The 25,587-nt window shown below is 38.3% G+C and overlaps 1 protein-coding gene across 1 annotated transcript in view; it reads right to left on the bottom strand.

Annotated features, from left to right (window-relative positions):
* The window catches only part of NID1 (nidogen 1), a 49,546-nt gene extending 38,459 nt beyond the window's left edge, over positions 1-11,087 (bottom strand). The window contains exon 1 of the mRNA XM_070950781.1: positions 10,856-11,087. Within this exon, the coding sequence (XP_070806882.1) occupies positions 10,856-11,050 (195 nt within the window). The 5' untranslated portion in view covers positions 11,051-11,087. The remainder of the gene's footprint in view (positions 1-10,855) is intronic.
* Between the last annotated feature and the right edge of the window lie 14,500 nt (positions 11,088-25,587).

Raw genomic sequence — 25,587 nt, 5'->3', positions numbered from 1 at the left:
ATGAGAGTTCACAATGGCCAGAGGGAGTAGCTGAGCAGACTGCCATCTACCTGGTAGGCTAACATGACCTGTGACACTAGGGAGATGGGGGGGATGTCTATTTCTTCTATTATGACAAAACGCGGGAAATATTTAGAGTTGGTTTCACATTTGAACGTGCCAATATGATGTACCCAATAAAATGGATCTTTGAGAAAAGCCACAGTCTCAGAGTCCTGAATTGATTGGGAACCATGATATTAAACTAACTAACTTAAAGTAACAATGCCAACAACCAAAGATACTTGTTTGTAGTACTCCTTTTAGAATATGACCTGATATGACATCATTGTACTGGTTGAGTTTCACACCCTATGCTAAACCATAAGTTATGTATGGTTTATTAATAAACTAATAGATGGATTTACACTTCATGCTAAACTACGAAAACAATGATTTGTAGACAATAATGGCTGAATTCATTGCACATGATAAGCCAAGCACAGTCAAATCACATTTTGGTTTAGCATAATAGATCACTATATCTACCTCCCCCAGTACAATCCATCCTACTATTTTCCTTAGCCTCATATGTATATCGCACTATAGATGCTAATTTAGCAGGCTTGTGTTTTCAATATTCTGCTATTTGACTATGAGGCACAAACCTTATAAGGATGTCAAAAGAAAACAGAACAGATTCCATCTTTGCTATTTACTTTACAACTCTGGCATTTCCTTACCAAGATAAGATAATTGCTATACTCATACTTTCCCAGAAGGACTGAGAAGAACCGTCTCAAACAGATGCAGCTGTAATGCTTCTGGATAAATATATACAGGATGCCAAACAGATAAAAACTAGTTAGGTTGTCTGGTAAGAAAACTAATGCTACATCTTTCAGAGGCGAGAAGTTTTGATTCAAGGATATTTATTAAAAAATTCTGATATCACACTAATATCAGTGAGTAGGAATATTTAGTAAGTAACATAAACATTTGTTGTTAAACATTTCTAGCTGATTTATGATGGGGTCATATTGTTGTAGAAGAAGTGACATCATAAGGGAATTTTGCAATGATTTCTTAACTTCAAACTGAAGATAGGAATAAATAGATCCCTCAACTCCAAAATCAGGTTTGCCCATTATTCATACCACCTCAGAAGATCATATCTTCCCTGAAATATAACTTCCTCAATTTAATCCAAAATCACAAAATTTATTCGAGTTGATTAAATACTAAAAACTTCAAAAATAGAATATTTGATAAGTTATAAAACAGATAGTTTTATGTCACTGAATACACATTTAAGAATTTGCTCTAATTGTGTAAACTACTATAGCTAAAAAAAATGCTATTCATCCATCTCTTCATCAGATATCTTTGATGATATGACTCAAGAGTAACAAAAAATACTAATATAACACTATGTTTTATAAAAGCTAAAGACTTCTGTCTATTCATCATCAGATACTGATTTGCCACAGAAGAATAATTGTGCTTTGAAATGAGATAGCTAATCCAGACTTTGCTTTAGATAAGAAAATAACTATCAAAGTTTTCTATCTGTCTAAATCTAAGTACTGTTGCTGGTCAAATGCCTCCATTTGATTCTTCCATAGACTATTCACTGGTGTGGAAAGAGGTTCCTCTTCACACGGGGAACACAGGAAGGGCCAATTATAATGTTAGAAAGTCACAATGTTATGTGTCATTCCTCTTATTGTATTTTTGAATTTCTGTTGCTGTTATCTGTATTTTGTTTTATATGGTGGTCCACCCAAAATAAATAAGTAAAATTTCTGTGCCCAGGCTACAAATCCAAATTTTGCAGCACAAAAAGAAGTAAGATAATGAAACTTGATTTTACAATCACTAAGATAGAATCATTTGTGATTTTAGTAGTTATTACTCATATGCTTACAAACATTGAGTATTTGTATTTTTATAGTATTTTATTTGTTTTGTGTATAGGTTTTATAGTTTTATCTTTTTAACATTGTAAGCTGGGCCAAAGTTGTCCTGTAGTGAGATGGGCATCCAATAAATTTAATAAATAAACATATGTTGAAGCCATGGAGGTTCAAAACCAACGCTCTTCAAAATTTTTGAAAGGGATATTTCTTAATAAGTGATAGCCTTCTTTTGAAGCAATAAAGCAGCTGCATCTTTTTCTGGCCTGAACGAACAGATGTGATGAGTAATAAATTGGATTTGATCCTAACAGATTTAGATTCGTCTCAATGAACAGCCAATCGATCTACAGATGTTCATATTTCTCTCATTCCATTCTGTGTCATGTTCATAGATGTTAAGCATGTCTCATTTGTTGATGTCTCTGCTTTATGGAACAACATTACCTCTAATGTCCATATGGCACCAACCCTGTTATTCTTCAACTTGTTTTCTGGATCATTTTCCTCAGTGTTTTAAATGGACAAGTATGATGGGTTTTTTATTTGTTCATTTGGATGCTAGCTTTAGGACTTGTGTAGAAAACAGGTCACATTTTAGGTCGAATTTATGCAGAAATATTGAACATCAAAAAGAGTTCATAAACTTTTAAGCACTACTGTAAGTTACATTTGTAAGTAAAGATTTCTCTTGCATACACTACACATAGTTAGCTAGAGGAATTTATAAAAAGCAGCAAGAGGATAAAAAGAGACTTGAGGAAAATGTCCAGTGTTTCAAACTATGACATTCTTAGTATGAATGTCAATCAATCACATCACACAGTAGAAGGACATTACTATATACATGAGCCACAGCCCATTACTGTAATATCAAGAGGCTATATTTCGGTTGTGACAGAAGGGACACAGCAGAACTCGTAATTAAAACTTGGCAATTAAACAGCTTGCAAAAATTAGGGCAGGCAGGGTGAGGAGAGGTTTTTATCTCAAATTGTGAGGAGTTACTGCTTACCAAAACAAATAACAGTAACTATATGGGTCAAATATCTCATTCAGGACACAGCGGTTTCCTGTTTGCTTTCACAATCAATAGATTTGTATAAAAATGTTATTGTAGCTGAAAATGCAGGTAACATTTTAAAATATACAAGGCTTTCCAAATCTGTTTAGTTGAATATGATGTTCTCCCTTTAACACAGAAATTAACTCCTGCCCAGTGGTGAAATCTAAAATTTGTTACTACTGGTTCTCTGGGCATGGCTTGGTGGGTAGGGGGTGGAGTAATGTGACTGGGTGGGCATGGCCAATTTTTTTTTTTTTTACTTTTAAAACCATTTTGAAAAATGCTTTCAAAAGGCTCTGACGATCAAGCTGAGTTGCCTGATCGGCAGAGGCATTTAAAAGAAAAAAAGGGGTTTTTTCTTTTAAAAGGCTTTGAAAATCCCAGCTGAGCCGCACGATCATCAGAGACTTTTTTTTTTTACTTTTAAAAGCATTTTTTCAGCTGAAGAGGTTACAGAAAAAATGCTTTTAAAAGTAAAAAAAAGCCTCTGATGATTGTGCAGCTCAGCTGGTCATGGGGAGGGGGCAGGGATTTTTGCCAGCGGTTCTCTGAACTACCCGCCTCCATTGCTACCGGATCCGGTCCGAACCGGGAGCATTTCACCCCTGCTCCTGCCCCTCCATCTGCATTTTCCATGAACAAGTGCATTTCCAGAGCAGAGGCTTTCCATACAGATGGGTAGGTGTGGCATGAACAAGAGACTTTGCTCAGATTTGTACATTGTGCAAACTAACCCATGTTATAACGATCTAAGTGTGAGGTGATCATTATTTTCAAAAATGCAATTGATGACACCCACTTACAAATCTATTAACAAGTAAGTGAAATATTTCCATATTCTAACAATTCATTCTGCAATGCATGTTTCTTTGTTCTGATATCTATTGTCCCACTTAATTCCAATGACAATGAGAAACAATTACTCTGAATAGATTTTCCAAAATCTATTGTCCCAAAGACCAATTCTAATATACTGTATTACTTTTGTAGAAAATATACCATATTTTTTGGAGTATAAAATGCATCCTTTTCCCCCAAAAAAGAGGGTGAAAATCTAGGTGCGTCTTATACTCCAAATGTAGCCCCGCCCAGCCTCTCAAACGGAGGTTTCAGAGGCTGAAAAAAGCATCAGAAATGAAGCTTCAGGAAAAAAGCCTCCAAACAGAGCTTCAGAAAAGAAGCCTCAGAAACAGAGCTTCAGAAGCTTTTTTTCTGAAGCTCTATTTCGGAGGCTTTCAGAGACAGAAAAAAAGTTTTTTCTGAAACAGAGTTTCAGAAGTTTCAGAGGGAGAAAAAAAAGCAAAAAAAAAAAAAAAAGCAAGGCACAGAGCTTACAACCAATGAACCTGTTGCTAAAATTCACCTCTGGGAATAGCTGATTGGGGATATTCCGGGAGGCCAACCCACCCGCCAATCAGCTTTTTTCTTATTTTCCTCCCCAAAAACTAAGGTGCGTCTTATACTCTGGTGCGTCTTATACTCCGAAAAATACAGTAAGTGATCCCAAGAAGTTTTCAACAGAGTGATTTCCAAGGAAGGATTCTAGAAAATTGTACTTTACATTAGTGATGCATAGGAATAAAGAAGATTTACTCAGAGCAAATATATTCCATATCTTCCATATCTTATTTTCCTATGTCCCTGTGTAATTTATGATTTCCAACAGTGGTCCACAGAAATGAGCCTCTTCAAAACATCTTAATGTAGGAGGGAGCAGGACAGATATGTGCAGAGAGAGAATTGCACTCTCTCAAGAATCCAGCACATAATTCATGCAGTGCTTTACATGCCATTTGTGAAATCCTGAACTTGCTGCAGTCCCGGCCAAGTCCTTTAGAATTTATGTTTTATGAGTTAATCCTGAGAGTACCCAGCTGCTGTATTCTGCTCTAGCTACTCCTGATGTAATCTTCAAGTGCAGTTTCACATAAAGCACATTCCAATAATCTAGAAGAGAAATTATTGTTAATTTTATTATCACTACTATTAAAATAGAGGCTCTTAATTAGGAAAAATTAGTATAGCCAGATTATTCCTGTCTGGGAACCTCCAATAAAGATGAATCAAGTAAAATTCCCTTGTACTTGTCCTAAATAAGAATGCAATACCATTCAGAGCAGGATATTTACTCAATATCAATACCTGGGAAGCACTAATTCACAGAAACCCTCTTTGCAGGGGTCAGCTCCACATTACTGGTTCAGAGCCAGCTCATAACACACAACAGTGACTCCTGGATCTCTTGGATAGGGAGGGAATTCTGTACTGATGACACCTGATGAACTAAGTGTCATATAGCATTATGGAAGCAGCAACTTAGCAGCCATGGAGCCAAACAAACATTCTCTGAAGATCAGAGCAAAACTACTACAGAAGTGAGGTGGTGAACAGATTCTGGCTAGTTGACTGTTAAGTGGGCATAGACAGATGGTGGTTGTGGCTCTAGCTAGCGAACACAAGGAGAATTAAATGGTGGGCTTCCACAGGTCCTGCAAAGGAGAGATTTCTTTCTTTCTTACATTATCTCCTGCATTATATTCTTGAAGGATCATCCACCAGAGTTGGCCAAATCTTGTTGGCGTTGGACTTTGAGAGACGTAGAACAGGATCCTTGATTGGCTACTGTGATTACGGTAATTAGTTCAGCACTGTTCCTCTATACATGCATCTTGCAGTTGTAGCATAGTGATTCTTAAAATGTGATTTTCAGGCTACAGAGTACTCTAACATGGACAACTAGGTGCTCATTAAATCTAGTTTATAGCACAGGTTATCATCCAATGAATTTTGAGCAATACTGCACAGACCCTTTCAACATTTTATCCAAGGTAAAGGTAAAAGTTTCCCTGTCAGTCATGTCTGACTCTAGGGCCCGATGCCCATCTCTGTTTCTTGGCTGAGGGAGTCAGCGTTACCCGAAGACAATTTCTATGGTCATGTGACCAGTATTGCTATACGCCAAATATACATGGAACTCTGTTACTTTACCACCAAAGTGATACCTATTAATCTAGTTGCATTTGTAAGCTTTCAAACTGCTAGGTAGGCAGGCGCTGAAAGCAGCAGGCTGGGATAAAATTGCCCCATACACCCTAGGTATTAATGCAGTGGTGAGATGAAGCTAGTATGAATGTCTTTGTAATACAGGCACTGGAGAAGCACACGCTCTGTTGTTTCTGTGTGTCCAGAGTCTTTGGGGTATTGTCTCTCTGGGTAAGGAATTTTTCTGTATTGGTCTTTGACAACACCTTGAGGCATGACATTGTGGCAGAGTAAAGGCCCTTCAGTGTTTAGGTATTTTGAGTTTAATCAAGTATGCCATAAAGGAGACATAGTCCTTGTTGGATTAACTGGCAATAACATTTGGGATCCTAACTAGGTCCACTTGGTACACTGTGTCTGCTATACTCTGCTTAATAAATGCTTTGGCCTGATTGTATCACATGCTAAGTAGAACACCCGGAGAGAAACCCAAAGCTGAGATTTTAATTATGGCTGTCTGCTTACATGCGGATTGAAAATCATTACTCACAAACATCAGAAGTATAGTTGACTCAGCCTTCCATCCTTTCGAGGTAGGTAAAATGAGGACCCAGATTGTGGGGGCAATAAGCTGACTTTGTATAAAAAAATAACACAACTTGGGGGGGGGGCGAAAGCCCTATTAAGCAGGTATATACAAAAGTATGAAGGCTATTGCTTAACGCATTGTAAGCCACCCTGAATCTCCGGAGAAGGGCGGTATATAAATTGAATCAATCAATAAATAAATATTCAATCAGATGACAGGTCTCTCTAGCTCAGCATTGTGTGGCCCAAAATTATCAATCACATGCTATAGAAACTCCCAAGTAGGTCTTACAAGTTCAACAGCATTATCCTGCTTGTGTTTCCCAGTAAACACCAGGAGAACATTTTATGAGACTCCCCAACTAGTATCAACAGTAAATCACACCCCTGATACTTTCAAGATTTAGCTTGTCCACACTCAGCAGAAGACTCTAAAACACAGTTTAGCTAGATTAGAATCTTTGTTGAAACAAGAATGAGGCTGCACACAACAGCTGATACTTTACTATCAGGAAAAATATGTAAATGATTTGTATACCCCTAAACTTGTTATTCCTTCCTTCTGTCTTTTGGAATTAATGGATCTTGGCAAAGTGCTCCATGGTCTTAAAGCCAAACAGCTGTTGCATGTGCACATAAGGTCGCTTCTGCCCAGGAACCATTCATTGCAATTTCCAGCAGCTTCATTGTATGTTAATACAATATTTACATTGTCTAGTAGTTATTGAGAGCTTTACAGCAATGCTGTGACCTGCAATAATTTTATATGATTTTTCTAATTTTTCTAGATTAAAAAAAACCAGATTTATAAATGTTCAGCATATTTCATAAAATTAGTAACTCAAATAACCAAGAATAATGTAGGAATATGAGGCAGCACAAAAATATGGAATAACATAAAGCCTCAACAGTTGAAATGTATGGCAAAGAAGAATTTTTCATTTGATGGCATATAAAAGGCAGTAATGAAGATGACTGATGAGCAAATTCTGGCAGATAATTCTTCAACTTCAATACAACCACTATCATAAACATTAACCTAAAAAACCAAATCTTTTCCGGCTCTTGACTGGTATATATAATATACCAGCCCCGCTTCTACTGGGAAGATTTACAGGGGCTGATACATTGAACTTATATACAGGCATGTTGAATGGAAGACAATCATCCCTTCAATACCTAGGACTACCAAACTACTTTGAAGAATAGTGTAACCAAGGGTGTCTAACCTTGGCAACTTTATGACTTGTGGACTTCAACTTCCAGAATTCCCCAACCAGAATGGAGTTGCTCACAAAAGACATGGTACTGTCTTTTATATGCCATCAGATGAAGAATTTTTCTTTGCTGTACATTTCAAATGTTGAGGCTCTATGTTATTCCATATTTTCATGCTGCTTCATATTCCTACATTATTCTTGGTTATTTGAGTCACTAATTTTATGAGATATGCTGAATATTATAAATATTCCATTTATAAATATAAATATACAAATCTTAAAGTTGCCAGCGTTGGACACTTCTGGTGTAAACCTTGGATTTCCTGAAGATTTAGTCCAAAAATGAATGAGTGAATGAATGAATGAATGACACAGCTTTATGAAAATGACATACACAACCTCTAAATAAATGCTTTTCATTCCTTGCTACTGTAAGATTTCCTTATCATCAAGCTGAATTTCTGGTGACTTCAGCAATACATCCATATGGCAGCAATATGGAAAGAGCTTAATTACCTCTATGATTTTTTTTCAGCTCCAGCCTACAAACCGAGGATTTCCTAATGACTTCCCATCCAAATACAAGTAATCCTCAACTTACAACAGTTCATTTAGTGACCGTTCAAAGTTACAACAGCACTGAAAAAAGTGATTTATGACCATTTTTCACACTTCTGATCTTTGTAGCATTCCCATTATCGTGTAATCAAAATTCAGATGCTTGGCAACTGGTTCATACTTATGACAGTTGCTGTGTCCCAAGGTTATGTGATTACCTTTTGCAATTGTTTGACAAGTAAAATCAATGTGGAAGACAAATTCACTTAACAACCATGTTACTAACTTATCAACTGCAGTGATTCATTTAACAATCATGGCAAGAAAGCTCGTAAACCGGGGCAAAACTTACTTAACAAATGTCTCGCTTAACAACAGAAATTGTGGGATCAATTGTGGTCGCAAGTCAAGGACTACCTGTATTAACCAGGTGCACCTCTGCTTAACTTTTTCAAGAACAGTCACAGTCAACTAGGTGCTACCACACATGTGAAAGCATTTTATGTGGATTTGGCTGTTTGAACGAGATCAGAATATAACAAACCCACATATTCTGAAAACTTTCAATTTTAAGTACAGGAAGAAAAGCAAGATGACCTAACCCTATCATTGTTCCAATCCTCACCATGCTGAGAAAAACCAAGATCAGATAAATTCAAACCAATAATTAGCGTGAAAGAATAATCATGGATTAGATCTGTGGCTTGAACTGTACTAAGAAAGGAATGTAAATATTTAGAACAGAACAGGGTCTGCTTTTTTGTGCTGACATGCATGAGCATTATTTTATTTGCATGACCTGCAACTTCAGTGGATTCAACTGCTGAAATGATAGTAACAATGCTTTTTCTAGTTAGTATTGTAAATCTTGAGGAAAAAACAAAGGACATCTGCTTTCTATTTTGTTTGGAATTAGCAAAAGTCTATCCTAATTGCCAAAACAACTCTGAACAAATCCTTCCCACCGCACCCAAAACATCTCTTTGCTTTCCTTCTGCATAATTTCTTCTTCCAATATCCCGTGCAATTTCTCAAGCATTGACATTTTATTGAAAAGATTCTACTTATATCAGATCACCCCAGATTCGCAGAAATTCAAGGGACACCATTCGGTTTAGAATAGCCTGATGGAGGATAGCTACAAAGAACATAGGAGTTTCTTCTTGATTAGGAATGCTGATTTACAAATCCATATTCCAGGTTTTGACCCGGGGAATCAGTTTTTAATTATGAGACTTAACTGCAAGCTACATGGACTCATGTAGAATTACAATCAATTCTAGAGCCTTGGTGGCGCAGCAGACTAAAGTGCTGTTAAGTAGCACCAGCTACTTGCAATTAGTGCAAGTTCAAATCTCACCAGGCTCAAGGATGACTCAGCCTTCCATCCTTTCGAGGTAGGTAAAATGAGGACCTGGATTGTGGGGGCAATAAGGTGACTTTGTATAAAAAAAGAACACCGCTTAGGGGGGGCCAAAAGCCCTACTAAGCAGGTATATACAGAAGTATGAAGGCTATTACTTAACGCATTGTAAGCCGCCCTGAGTCCCCAGAGAAGGGCGGCATATAAATCGAACCAATAAATAAATAAATAAATAAATAAATTCAGACAGAAGGATAACATTGCCCTGAACATAGGCATGAGCGGCGCCTTGCCCAAGACACAACCCAACTGTAGTCATGCCTCTGCAATAGGGACAAGAGATTCTCAACTCAAAGAACAAGCCAAGGAAAAGTCTCTCTTGAGTTGAGGTAGACATCTACCTAGCTTTATGGACGATTCACATGGAAGATTTCAGTTTCCCAGACTTTTGATTTCAAGTCATTTCAAGCCTGGTTAGGTGGCTCAGTGGCTAAGACACTGAGCTTGTCAATCAGAAAGGTGGGGGGGGTTCAAATCCCTAGTATAGGTCTCCTGTGTGAGCAGGGGGGGTGGACTAGATGACCTCCAAGGTCCCTTCCAACTCTGTTACTGTTACAAGTCAGTTTTTTTTTTACTCTTGGAAACTTGTCCCTGCTGTTTTCTGAGGAAGGGGTTTCTTCCCCCCAGAAGTGGACATTGTCTGCTTGGTAGGGTTGAGAGAAGGTGACTGGTTCAGGGTCACCCAGTTGTCTTCGGGACTAAAGCCCGGGACAAGAACTCTACCCTGATGCCTTCACCAAAGCCAGCCATCCTCTCTCTCCCTTTTAGGGATGAAGCAGCCGCTCCATCAGAGCAAACTTCCTCCTCCTTGGCTGGAGGCCCGAGCAGCAGCAGCAGCAGCAGCAGCAGCCTCTTCCACCCGCAGTGACAGCAACCCCTTTTCCCCCTTTCTCCCCCCCACCCCACTTCTCCATCCTCAGGCGCTCCTTCTTTGGAAATCGCATTCCGGGACCCTGCCTTCCACCCCCCTCGCCCCCCGCCCTTCACCGTTCAGGACCTCGTCCTCGGCCCGAATCCACTCGCCACGGCCCCTCCTTCCCTTCCTCTTCCCAGCTCTCTCTCTCTTTTCTCTCTCTCTCCAGCCCTATCCCCTTCCCTTCCCTTTCGCCTCCCGGGCACTTACATAGAGAGAGTGGACGCTTGAGCCGTAGAAGTGAAGCGGCGTGTCGAGCGAGAGAGGCGCGGAGCTGATATCGTCCCCCGCTTCCAACGCCTCGTCGCCCCGACCCAAGCCGTAAGGGAAGAGGATCCCCTCGCCAGGGGAGCAGCTCCCCAGCGCCGGCAGCAGCAGCAGCGCCCACAAACTCAGCCCCCTCATGACCCCGCGCTTTTTTTTACCCCCCTTCCAGTCGCCTCCAAGGGCGAGGCGGCGAGACGCGCTACAAGTTTTAAACCCCGCCGGGGCTGCGAAGGAAAAGAGAGGAGGGGGACGCGTTCGCTAGAATGGGGAAGCGACCAATCAATAGATGATTGAGAAAAAAGCTACCCTATCGCAAGGCGAGGACTTGCCTGGGCTTCCCTCCCCACCCACCCCCCACCCCACGACTCCCTCCCCCCCGACCCACCCCACAAGCCATAAAAGAAAGACTCGAAGCGTGGGATCGTTTTGCTTCCTCCCCTTTCCCGCCTTCTTCCACGAGCTCCTATGGTCACTTTCTGTAAGATGAGCTCTTCTGTTTCTTAACTCGCCTACTCGCGTGAATGGTTGCATATTTAAAAAAAAACTGAACGAGAAATGTGTCCTTTTTTTTTTTTATTTATTTATTTATTTATTTTGCCGGAGGAACTGCCCGGCTGGGATTTACGTTAGAGTTGATCAAATTGTAACCAGAAAAACTCCGTTTCGTTTTCGCCGGGCGTTTAGGATTGTTTTGAGCGTACTGAATTTTTGCAACAGTAACTGTTTGTCCCTATTATGAACGTCTTGTCATCATTTAATGGCTCGGGTTAGGAGGATCGCTTATTCTTTGTGGATTTGTTTCATCTTTCTTTCTTTCTTTCTTTCTTTCTTTCTTTCTTTCTTTCTTTCTTTCTTTCTTTCTTTCTTTTTTGGAAAAGCATCTCACAGTAGAAAAAGTGCTCGGGGGCCAAATGCTCCTCTTTGACTTGAGGCACTTTGACAACAATACAGTGTTGCATTTGAAAAGTATTTGACAGTATTGTTTGTTTAATTAAGTGCTGTGTACACTCTACACAGAATTACTGTCATCTGACATGGGTTTCATAATAAAGCCTGATCGGTGGTTTGAAGCCAAGGTACAGTCCCCTTTGCCATCAATCTAAAGACAAATGAAAAACAGGACAAGCAAATCCTTTCTTCCTTCCAGCTGACAGACATTCACTTTCTGGTCTCCCCTCAAGCTTCAGTTCATGCAGGCTGCATATCCGGGTAATTTTCCTCCTTGCACACGTAGCTTTTATTTATAAAGGGGAGAAATGTAAGATGTCAAAGCTCCATGGCAGCTGAATCTCTAAAACCACAGGGAGAGAATTTAGTTATTTAGAACAAAGATGAGGCAACTTCCACTCATAGTGTAAACAGCGTCCATAAGCTGCAAAACATTCATTGTACAAGTACTGTAGAAAATTTCTGTCTCTGTGTGTGTACCTCATATAGCCAGAAATGTACTGTATTGGTTCATTAGAGAAACAGAGATGACAGGATTTATCCTGTGTCAGTGATTTTTGAATGGTGTAGGAAACTTTCATGAAAGAAGATAAAGAGACTTCCATCATCTTAGATGGCACATATTGGTTAGGTTACTTGAGTCATGAGAGAAATCTACTCTGCTATCTACTAACTAAGACATGCCCTTGAAATTAAAGAATTTCCAGCCCAGACCTATGTTTTGCATATCAAAAACTGACCAGAGCTTATGACTTTTTTTGCAAGAAATATGTAGTAAATTTTATTCCAGTCTTTGTTATTTCAACAGTGTAATTGATGAAAATCATGTGGTTATTGTCCTTAAAAAAAACTGGGAATCAGAACTCCCTAAATTCAAAGAAAATACTTAAAGTGTTAAGGCTGGAAATACAGTAACTGTTTTGTATGTATTGTACTATATGTATATACACAAAAATAAGCAACAAAATTGAATAGGAAAATAGGATCTAAAAGAAATTTTAGCTCTATGTAGTGTTTTTTAATCTTAATAACTAAATCTCAGGACTTCAGCTTCCAGAATTCTCTAACGGGCATCCTGGCTGGGGAATTCTAGCTCCAATAAGACAAATCTGAAAACTATTTCTACCATAAACTACAAAGATCTATGACTCAAGGAAAGAACAACTTTGACTATGTAACCCTGAGATCCTGTACATTTCTTTGTTATAGTATGACAGTAAACTGTCTTCCCAAAATAACAAAACTCTAAAAAATGCTTTAAACATACAGTTTTAAATACCCTTATATTGTTTATAAAGAGGAAGGAAATCAGTTATTTTATGTGTTTAATCTTTGTGTTTGAATCACATTATTTTAATTTATTAACCACTTTCAGCACCATCCTGTGAAATGAATATACAGTATAAACACCATACAGTAAGTCATTTACTAAATGATTTTATATTCAATACCATCCTCTATAAATATGTGGAAAGAAACATTAATTAAATCAAAACAATTCACATAGCTGCTTATCTGACAGTTGTGACTCTGTGCAGCACACATAGGGATAACATTAAACATGCACAACAAAAATTAAAACAGTAATGGTGGCAAAAAACAAGCACAACTTAAATAATAAAAGAAAACATTTGATGGGTTTACCTAACCTCCAGACCTGAGAAACAGAGACACTATTAGATGTCAGATCATGCTACTATCTAATGGTCATCAATATTTTTGCAAAATTTTGGCACTAGCAGTGGTGGTTGTAACAAGGAGGTTATTATTTCTACAACTAATCCTAGTATATCAAGTCAACTGGATTTGACAATAGTTGCTCATGTTTAGTTGAATCCTGTCTTGGTTATTATAGGGTGTTTTCAAGGGTTTCCCCTTGAAAGTGCTTGGAAGTTTCACTTAGTGCAAAGTCTAAGCTTCTAATGAGTTCTAAACAATTAACAGCTTGCCAAATGCTGTTTGAGCATCATAAAGTATTGATCTTACCTCTGAAACCTTAAATAGCTTCATTGTTTGAAGAATCACCATTCCTGTTAGGGATCTCAGGAAGAGAGATCTGCAATAACAGGGAGGCCCTTAAAGATGTCCACTCTCACAGAACCTCATCCAATGCATCTTCTCCTGACTCTCTCTGATAATGCATTCTCTTTGTACTCTGTCTACTCTTTAGAGAAGACATACCTCTTAAGTTAAGCCTTTAAATAGCAATCATTTTTATTAAAAGTTGCTTATTTTAATTATTTTTATCTATATTTTATTTTAAACTGCAACTCACCTTTGGTGTTCATTTCAAATTGAAAAGCCATGTACAGACCAAATAAGCATGTCCATATTTAACAGAATAACAGAGTTGGAAGGGACAGATGGTTGTCCAATCTCTTCTTAAAAACCTCCAGAGCACTCACAACTTCCGGAGGCAACCCATTCTGCTGATTAATTATTCTGTCAGGAAATTTCTCCTTAATTCTAAGGTAAGTTCTCTCCTTGATTAGTTTCTATCCATTGCTTCTTCTCCTGCCTTCAGGTGCTTTGGAGAATAGGTTGACTCCCTCTTCTTTGTGACAACTTTAGATACTCAAACATTGCTATCATGTCACCCAGTGGTGGGATTCAAAATTTTTTATTACTGGTTCTGTGGGCGTGGCTTGGTGGACGTGGCAGGGGAAGGATCAGAGATGAAATGCTCCCGGTTCGGACCAGATCGCCTAATCCAGTAGCAATGGTGGTGGGTGGTTCGGAGAACCGGTAGCAAAAATCCCTGCCCCCTGCCCATGCCCAGTTGAGCTGCGTGATCATCAGACGCTTTTTTTTTACTTTTAAAACATTTTTCCTACAACCTCTTCAGCCGAAGAGGTTGTAAAAAAAATGCTTTCAAAAGGCTCTGACGATCCCAGCTGAGCAGCACAATCGCTTTTTTTTTACTTTTAAAAGCAATGCTTTTAAAAGTAAAAAAAACCAGATTGCGCACCACAGTGATCACCCTCCCCTCGTGTGCTGTTCTACTTACCACATGCCTCCTTTTAGCGTGCACTGCATGCGTGCACCTCGCGTGTGCAGCCAGCAAATCAGTAGTAAACCAGTTCAGATTTCACCACTGGGAAGGATACTGTAAAATCTCCATCCGCTCCCCACTCCAGGGGAAGGATACTGTAAAATCTCCATTCCTTCCCCACTCCAGGGGAAAGTTACTGCAAAATCTCAATTTCCTCCCGATTAGCTGGGACTCCGTAGGCAGAGAATAGATTGGGGTGGGGCCAGTCAGAGGTGGTATTTACTGGTTCTCCAAACTACTCAAAATTTCCACTACCGGTTCTCCAGAACTGGTCAGAACTGCTGAATACCACCTCTGATGTCACCCTAAGTCCTTCTTTTCACTTACATCCATATTTATTCCTTTAGCTAACTGAAATGCTTTAAGTTTAAGATGGAAATATACTTTGATTTACCAACAATTATATACTTAAGAAAAAGTTTAGCAGACAAAATACAGATGCAGTAAAGGATTAAACTTTATCTATTGACTTCTGCAGTCTCCTTTGCCCCCAATTAGTTGTTTATCAGATAATCCCAGGTGGACAGAAGTCTCCTCTGTCTGTCCTACTCCTGTCCTTTTAACTCAGTGAAATTATTCACCTCCTGCACCCATCTTCTGCATGCACAGACATAAATACATGCACTTTTAGTTTTATATATATAGTTTAATAAAATGAAGTGGGCGAAAAAACAAAAATACTTCTCAAGTTATTGCTTTTAAAATATTTGGCAGGAAATTAGTTTGAGCACATACTTTGACTAATGTTGCGGAGATCAAAAACCAAATTATGATGTTTATTATTTAAAATTGCTAAGTATATTTGCAGCTGTCTCTGCTGGTCAGTAATGGAAACTTCTCTTGAGAATGGGAAAGGCGTTTATTTTTGAGCTGACTGAAAAATATAAATGTTGCAAAAATAAATCCAGCTACCTCCCTCTCTTCCTTTCTTCCTCCCCACTCCCAGCTTTAAAGTATTTAATTAAATATAATACTTGGACAAGGAAAAAAGCTTGCCTAGAACTGGGCATCAATTCACTGAAAGAGGAATTGTGTTTGATGCATAGAACACAGCTCATTATAAACTGAGCAGGAAACAGTCACCACATTCCATTGCCTCTTATTAATTCACTGGTTTTCAGGCCAGAGCCTTCCTTCAAACCAGTGAAAGAAGCTGCCATGGAAGTATTGCCAGGAAATCAAGATCTGAGAACTTACATCTCCATAAAATTGGGATAATTTTCTGATATTTCCCATTTAGGAGCCTCAGATTCATTGCCTCATTAATTATTTCCTTCTCTTTACAGAGAAAGAGAAGAAGTGGGGAAATATACATTGCTTGTCCTTGGAGCATGTGTGTCATAACTTAATGATTCCTAGAAAAGCTTTCTTCGTCCTTTGATGTATTGTGGAGCGTTATTTACATTATGAAAAAATGCAGTCATTACTGAGAGCACATCCCAGAATCTCCTTTAGAAAAGTGCATTCCACCCACTCCAATTGTTTGGTTGAGCTTTCTCTTTCTCTCTCTGTCTCTCTGTGTATCTCTCTCTCTTGCACAGTTGTATGAAACAGACCAAGATAAGTGTAAAAAAGGTCATTGCCAGTCAGTAGCCAAAGAGTATGTTTGAATATTCATCAACAGAATTAGCAATTTGCCAGACCTTGTAGGTAATCTCTAAACCAGGGGTGAAATCCAGCAGATTCTGGAGAACTGGTAGCGGAAATTTTGAGTAGTTCTGAGAACCGGCAAATACCACCTCTGGCTGACCCCAGAGTGGGGTGAGAATGGAGATTTTGCAATATTCTTCCCCCAGGAATGGGGAGGGAATGGGGATTTTGCAGTATCCTTCCCCTGCCACATCCACCAAGCCACATCACACCCAAGCCATGCCCATAGAACCGGTAGTATAAAAAAAATTGAATTTCACCATTGCTCTAAACTTCCCGAACTTTAGCAGGAACCACCCTTCCAGAGTAGTTCACACAGACAGACAGACATGGCTTTCAAAGCAACTACCCAAAACTTTCAGAAATAGCTTCTTTTAAGGTGAGTGCCCATTTTTCTGTCCCCAGGGACAGTGTGATCCTACCAGAAGGGAGGGGAGGCAAAGTAAAGGGTACAGTGAAGGCAGTGCAATTCAGCCCCAAGCTGTTAGAGTGCCAGAAAGGAAGTGATGATCCACACTCCCACATTCCTGATAGTAGTGGGTTTTTTTTTGCCAACACAAGGCAAGGGTAGCACCAGCTAAAGAACAGAAACCCCAAACTTTGGAAGCCACTAGATTGGGAAAACCTATAATATCCTAAAATGATTATTTTTTTCAGAACAAAACACTTAATATCTAACTGTGCAAGCAAATCTTACTAGGAATAATGTATTCAACTGTATCCCTGAACTTACAGTAGGTTATGTTGTATTCCTTCAATTTAGACTGTAGATTTAAAAAAAAAACCTGCAAATGATTTTTTATTATATCATATTTTTGTCAATAAGACATGTTAAATGATCATTTGCTTTTCAATAAAATGCATGCATGCTAATATAGATTAAATACATATACACATAAAATTGTGTATTCTCAAATGTAAACTTTTAAAATTTCTTTTAGTATAACATTATCCAGACTCATGGAATGGGACTATAATTCCATGAATTGCAATTATTTATCCTTCTTGACCTCAGTCTTCTTGGCTATAATGCAGCTCATTCTATTTAGAAGTTACAAATCAAAACAAACACCCACACATTTTTTCCAAATATGGCTTGACATTCTTTTGTACATTATACACAGTGTACGTTTGTCCAGAGGCAATGGCCTGCTTTGTAAAGCAATTATTCAACAATCAACTCCTGAGAAAGTACACAAGATTTTGCAATAAACAAGACTGAAGCTACGTCCCCCTGTAGGCTTGCTGTTTATTGGTGGGAAAACTACAGAAGCTAGAATTGTGAAAGCCTGACACTCTTATAAATTATACGTTTTTAAATAATGTATGAGCACTGTGCACAGATTGGACTGCCATTTGTCAGAAATGGTGTAGGGTCTCCTGCTTGAACGGAGAGTTGGACTAGATGACCTATAAGGTCCCTTCCAACTCTGTTAATCTGTTATCCAGATTTCAAAAAGCAGAAATAATGTGTTTGAACAGTCTTTTCCAAGGAAGCATTTTCTATTCTATCTGATCAACACAACAGATTATCCAAAAGCCAATTCTTTCAGCCTCCATAGGGGGTGGGGAGGGCATAGCAAAGAGGAAGTTTTAGTTCAGTACCTTTGAAACATGAGTAATAGATTGAGAAGATGGGAGTGGTTGCACACTTGTGAGATTTTTGTTCTTATATTACTAAAGTAATTCAACTCGTTTTAATGCAACTTAACTGTGTAGGTCAGCTGTGGGAAGCAACAGCAGAATAGTTTGCAACCCAAGTCATTCTTTGCTCATATTTTTTGGTACTAAAATATATATGCTTTCAGGTATACCAGGGGTGAAATGCTCCCGATTCGGACCGGATCGCCCAACCCGGTAGCGATGGTGGTGGGTGATTCGGAGAACTGGTAGCAAAAATCCCTGTCCCCGGCCCATGCCCTGCTGAGTTGTGCAATCATCAGAGGCTGTTTTTTTTTTTACTTTTAAAGCATTTTTTCTACAATCTCTTCGGCTGAAAAAATGCTTTTAAAAGTAACAAAAAAAGCCTCTGATGATCGTGCAGCTCAGCTGGGATCATCAGAGGCTTTTAAAAGCATTTTTTTCTACAACCTCTTCGGCCAAAGAGGTTATAGGAAAAAAAATGCCTTTAAAAGCCTCTGACAATCCCAGCTGAGTTGCCTGATCATCAGAGGCTTTTAAAAGCATTTTTTTCTGCAACCTCTTAATGTTGGCCACACCCACCCAGTCACATTACCCCACACACCAAGCCACAGAACCGGTAGTAACAAATTTTAGATTTCACCCCTGAGGTATACCCTCTGTGTTTCTTGCTTCATAACTACTGTGATTTTTTTTTCCAGTTGAAGTCAACAAAACAAAATATTGGATTAAAAATAACATATTGGAAAGAAATAAAACATTCCTGCTAAGAGAGAGGTCTGCTTTTTAAATGAAGTGCTCCTCTAAATTAGGATCACAGATATGTGCAAATAGTGAATTTGTTGAGGAAGGACTGATCTGTGAACAGTATTGCATGCATGTATCTGTGCTTACATATCTGGCTGAACAGACCTACGAAAACAGGTTTCAAAATATAATTGCTCCACAGGTTTTGTGGAAAGTTTACAATTGCCTTTAAACAATTGAATGTTTGGAATTACAAAGTGGCAAAATCTGTGAAGATGGGGGTGGATGGGCATTTAATTAGCAATAGCACTTAGACTTATATACCACTTCGCATTGCTTTCCAGCCCTCTCTAAGCAGTTTACAGAGTCAGCATATTGCCTCCAGCAATCTGCGTCCTCATTTTACCAACCTTGGAAGATGGAAGGCTGAGTCAACCTTGAACCAGTGAGAGTGGAACTGTCAAACTGCTGGCAGCCAGCAGTCAGCAGAATTAGCTGCAGTACTGCATTCTAACCACTGCACCAACGCGGCTCTGTGAGTCAGAGCAATTTACTATTTTTTCATATCTGGAAGAGATCCATAAAGACTCCCTCATTAGACGGAATTCCTGATGACTACATGTCCATACTGTTTTCTTACAAACAATCTGGAAGGGATTTACTTTATCTTCTTCCAAGAATGTTTTTTCAACTCACCAGTCTGCATCCTTGGAATTTCCTCATGGTCTCCCATCAAATTACGGTATTAGCCAGGTCACTTTGCTTATTTTTCTTTTAAAGTCAACCAAGGTCAACTAGAAGCTGTTATTGACTTGCATTACTGTTAGAAAATAGACAGTGCATTAACAGTAAAATTTTTGTCATGTTGATTTCTTGGGCAGTCATGTACTGTATATTGATGAGGTTAATTGGGATAATACATAGGACGTCCAGATGATGTCGCCCTTTAGTCATTAACTGATATTTAATATTTTTGTCTGTTCCCCCTTCCCCACAGATGGAGTTCATAGACATACCAAGAATAGAGATGCAGACTTCTGTAAAAGTGTAAATGATTCTTGCATTGCTTTACTTTCATTCATTTTGTCCATACCTATCTTTTCTTCTTTCTTAAATCAAAGTGTGCTTTATTTGACATCAGGATACAAGTGAAAACTATTTGGATAGGTTAGTGAAGCAGACCCGCGTTATGTTTGTTTGTAATGTCCTGAAATGCAAACCTAGATGCATTGTATGCCATTCTAAACTTGCTTGTCTTTAGAATTGCATTTATGTATTTATATGCTTCCATTATAATCCTTCAAGAACGTAAGGGCAGCAGAGAGGAATGAAACTGGCACAGAAAAGTGAAATAGGCTGAGCTGAGAGAAAGAAGGTCCTTCAGAGGACAATGGATGCCTTTGGAATTCTGAGAGTGTCACAGGTGTTTTCACAAAATATTTATCATGGGAAATAAGGTCATAATGGTAAATGCCCATTTACCGAAAGGCAAAACTGCAAAGACCTTTCTTTATTCCGCTTTTTCTTTCCACCAATATATTTTCCTCTATGTTGCAGCATGGGTCATTTTTTCTGGGCAAGTGGACAAATCCCAATATCACCTCACCAAGCATGGGTCAACATGCTTTTCATGGTTTATGAAAATAAACTAGCATTTTTAGTTTAAAATATTTCTTATAAACCATCTGGGAAATAAAAGTGAAATAAAAGCTTTCCCTTTTGACAAGCTAGCTTTCCATTTATTAATTAGAAAATCTAAAATAAATCAAGTCATGCGGACCAGGGAGCTTGAGGAGATCCAAAAGAAACATCAACAAACATTACAAAACCTAAGGCAAGCAGACCAATTAAGGATAAGAATCCAAACACAGGATAAGCAAACTGTGTTTGGATTCATTCAGAAATTTATAAGAGTTACTTAAATGTCTTCCCATTTTTACCTTTGCTGACAGCATAAGGCATATATTTGAATTAATCTGATATTGGAACTATGTGCTACATATCACTAAATAGGCAATATTTAGGTTCAATGTTGTTACACAGGAACTGAAAGGTCTTTACACATCCTGTTTCTGCACAAGACGGAAATATTGAGGCCATTCAGAGTTCTGCTGCATCAGCTGCATCATATCCCTAAAGATCAGGAATTTTAGAATAAAATGTTTGGGGAAAAAAACCCTGCTATTCATTTGCAGATTTCCGCAGGACATATTTAAAAAAACTCCATACGTATCACACAATGCCTAAAATGTGAAACATTGTCCTCCCCCATGGTTTTCAGTGCAGAAAAAAGAAACTCTAGAGAGACACCTACTGGTTCCTATTATTAAATCACTCTCAATTAATATTAAACCACTTTCAACCACTCAACCAGACACAGACTTCAGAGGATAATTAAAACTGCAGAAAAAAACAATTGCTACCAACCTGCCTTCCATTGAAGACCTGTATACTGCACGAGTCAAAAAGAGGGCTGTGAAAATATTTACAGACCCCTCGCATCCTGGACATAAACTGTTTCAACTTCTACCCTCAAAACGACGCTATACAGCACTGCACACCAGAACAACTAGACACAAAAAGTTTTTCCCCGAACGCCATTACTCTGCTAAACAAATAATTCCCTCAACACTGTCAAACTATGTGCTAAGTCTGCATTACTATTAATCTTCTCATCATTCCCACCACCCATCTCCTTCCACTTATGACTGTATGACTGTAACTTTGTTTCTGTATCCTTACGATTTATACTGATTGTTTCCTGATTGCTTATTTGTACCCTATGGCTATCATTAAGTGTTGTACCTTATGATTCTTGATGAAGGTATCTTTTCTTTTATGTACACTGAGAGCATATGCACCAAGACAAATTCCTTGTGTGTCAATAATATATATATATATATATATATATATATATATATATATATATATATATATATATATATATCAATTTTCTTACTTCTTCGTAGGGTCTATGTGTGTTTTTCTTCTAGCCAGGTTTTCCCTACGTAGCCAAGGTTTTTTTGTAGCTCCAGCTCAGTAGAATCTCATCTACTCGGTTCTGGGCTTTTTTCTTTTCTAACACCTAGCAAGCTCTTGTGAGAGCTTGCTAGGTGTTAGAGCTTGCTAGGTGTTAGAAAACACCTAGCAGTGAGAGCTTGCTCCAGCTCAGTAGAATCACATCTACTCGGTTCTGGGCTTTTTTCTTTTATATATATATATATTTCCAAAAGCCTGTTTGCGATTAAGAGACAGAAGAGTAGTAACCTGACTGAGAGGAACCAGTTTTGCTTAGGTACACAGTTCTTTTATAAGGATTAGAAAACTCATTAGAAGCCTTGACTTCTTCTTCTTCTTGTGCCATATCCGTCATTGGACATTGGCGATCATGTTGGCGATCCTATTTTTATCAACAGCCACACAAAAAAGTGCTGCAGAGTTTTGTCCAAACCAGTTCCTTAGATTTTGAAGCCATGATGTTCTTCTGCCTGGACCTTGTTTGCCTTCAATTTTTCCCTGGAGGATTAAGTGAAGGATGCTGTATTTTTCCGGGAGTCACATCACATGTCCAAAATATTCTAACTTTAACTTTTTTATGGTTTTGATGATTTCCCTTGGCTTTCCCAGGTGGCTTATCATCTCATTTCTGATTTTGTCAACCCAGTTTATATGTAACAGGAGTCTGTAAATCCACATTTCAAATTCTTCTAGTCTCTTCAAGTGGCTTTCTGTCAGAGACCAACTCTCCACTCCGTAGAGCAGGATAGGAAAGACATAGCATCTGACAAGCCTGATTTTCAATCTTAGGTTAATGTCGTGACTGCAGAAGACCTTTTTCATTCTGAAGAATGCTGTTCAAGCTTTCTCTATCCTTGTCTTTACTTCAGTGGTTATGTCTCAGCTTTCATGCAAATTAGAACTGAGGTGGGTGATTCTTTTGTCTTTTTCTAGTGGTATTCCTTCCAAAGTTATCGGTGGTAAATTAATGGGTTGGTTGCTGACGACCATGATCTTGATTTTTGAGGTGTTAAGCTTCAAGCCGTATTTTTCAAATATATCTTTGACTCTTTTGATGAGGAGCTGAAGGTCTTCATACTTACTGGCAAGCAGAAATGTATCATCAGCATATTTTAAATTGTTGATCCAAACACCGTTTACTTTGAAGCCAGCATTGATGTTTTTCAGTGCTTCATTGAAAATTGACTCAGAATAGATATTAAACAACAGCAGAGACAGAATACATCCTTTCTGACCCCTCTTTGTATTTCTGCATCCTTTGAGTGTTTTTGGCCTAATCTCACATTTGCTACCTGATGCCAATATAGATTCTTTATTATTTGTATGTCTTTGTCATATAGTCCCACTTGTTTCAGGGTTTTTAACAGTTTGCTGTGTCTTATTTTATCAAATGCTTTTTCAAAATCAATGAAGCACATATAAACATTGTGATTGACATCTCTACAATGCTGTACAAGAACTTGAATGCTGAATAGAGCATCTCATGTACCAAGATTGTTTCTGAAATCAACTTGTGTGTTACTTAGACGCTCCTCAATTTTGTTGTATATTCTTGTGTGAATTATTCTCAGGAATATTTTCAGGGCATGACTCATTAAGCTTATTGTTCTGTATTCGGTACACTTTTTTGCATTTATTTTTGGGGGGGATTGTCACAAAGGTTGACGTTAGTCAATCATTTGGTATATTTCCTGTTTCATATATTCTCAATCTCAGCAACTTTAAGATGTATCGACATCATCTGAGGCCAGCTGGAGAATTCTGGAAGTTGAAATCCCTACATTTTAAAGTTGTTGAAACTGAGAAATTATGTCAGGCTTAGAGTAAATGCAGCTTGAAGTGCTGACAAATTAAGATGATGTAGTTTGCTAAAAAGATAACTCATGAAACCTGCTACTGTAGAGAGCTGCAGGTTCAGACAGTGGAGGCAGGAAAAGCAAGATTGTTTTGAAAATAGAAAATATAACCACTGGTTATACGTATTTGGTACCAATTGGTACAGTTCCAGTACTGCAGGGTGCTAGTGCCCTGAGGTTTAATCCTGACACATTTTTGAAGTGTGAAAACTCTGAAGATTCATTTTCACATAAAATAAGAAATGTTTTTAAGCTGCCCTGCTTATACATACATGACATTGGAGCAAAGTATAAGTAGAATTTATGTGATTACAGGTTTCCATCTTGACACAACACCTTACAAGGTTCAGGGGCTGGTTCTTCTCAGTCAGACTACTGCCCTATTTCTGACATCAAACATGCTGTTGGAAAATTGAAGACAACCTCCCATTCTTAAGTATTTTGGGATGTTATTTGGAACTTATTCTAGGTGAAAAGGCTGAGTTCACATGATGAGCTTACCTGTGATTAATCTAGCTATGACTTATTCAATTAACCCAACTTTCTAGGCTTATACAGCACAGCATTTATACCTGTTGAGTTCACCCAACACGCTAATTTGTGATTATATGTCATGTGAGCATAGCTCAAGAGATGTTAATGTTTACACTAACTTCAGGAACATGTCTAATTATAATTTCATCTCCAAATTTATACAATCTTCCCATATTGAAAAGAACCCAGCTAATATATAAGAGATGCAATATATCGTATATTAGATAAAAACAATTGATCCAAAAATAAGAAGCAATCACTTTAGTCACAAGGATTCTTGGATAGTAAAGGGTTGTTGTTGTTGTTTTTGCTAATTAACATTCACACATTTCACTAATGCGACATGTGATTTGTACTTCTGGTATATGAACATATAACAGCATACAGTATTGTGTGACCCTAGTCAGTTGTAGTTAAATTAACAAACTACTATTAAACAAATGGTGGCTTAGCTTAAGTAACAAAAGGAAAATGAGATAGTTTAGACTTTGGAATCAATATGTTATGTAAGAATAAAATACACCCAGGATTTTACAATTGGACTGTAATTGAAAAAGCTGAAGCCCTCTGAGGTCTGTTGCGACAATCTTCCAAAATATTTTAAGGGTGAAATCACTGCTATTCTGCAATCTCTGTGAAGGTCCACACTACATTATCTGGTCTAGTTTTAGTTGTTTGGGTGTAAAGTATAGGTATCTTGTTTATAGGAGCTCAGATGTTCAATGGCATATTTTAGTCTTTCTTTTTTATCCTTTTACTCTTATCTGCCTTGGTTTTTAACAGCAAGCTAAGGGACCTAATAGGTGGCTTGTATTTTGCCTATGGAGATTTTCACTCATCCAGGTTATGGTTGTCCTAAAGGTACTTTTTCAAAAGGCAATTGGATTTTGTTTTTCCTTGAAGTTGTTTTACTTCTCATCCAAGAAGCTTCTTCAGTTCTGACTGAATAGTGGAGGATGGAAGAATTTAAATTCCTTGCAGTCATCTGGTTGTTAGCACTCTTTCTGACAGTCCTTGAGGCTCTTTGGAGGTTTATCTGTGCCTTCAAGGTCACCTGAATAGTGCAAATGGATGTGGAACCTTCTTGGAACTGCTGAAAGGACTGTGTTGTAAACAGGATATGGGTGGTGTTGTATCCCTGTTGAAGACGAATGTTCATTCTTAATGTAGATGGCCTCTTTGATTCTCTTTGAAGCCAGTGGTCCTCTCTGTCCAGAATGTGGACTTTG

Source organism: Pituophis catenifer, unplaced genomic scaffold (genome assembly GCF_029215685.1).
Source record: "Pituophis catenifer annectens isolate HBS135680 unplaced genomic scaffold, rPitCat1.0.hap2 SCAF_1, whole genome shotgun sequence".
Lineage (NCBI taxonomy): Eukaryota > Metazoa > Chordata > Lepidosauria > Squamata > Colubridae > Pituophis > Pituophis catenifer.
Note: the sequence above shows the minus strand (reverse complement) of the source record. Positions and strands in the feature narration are given on the sequence as shown.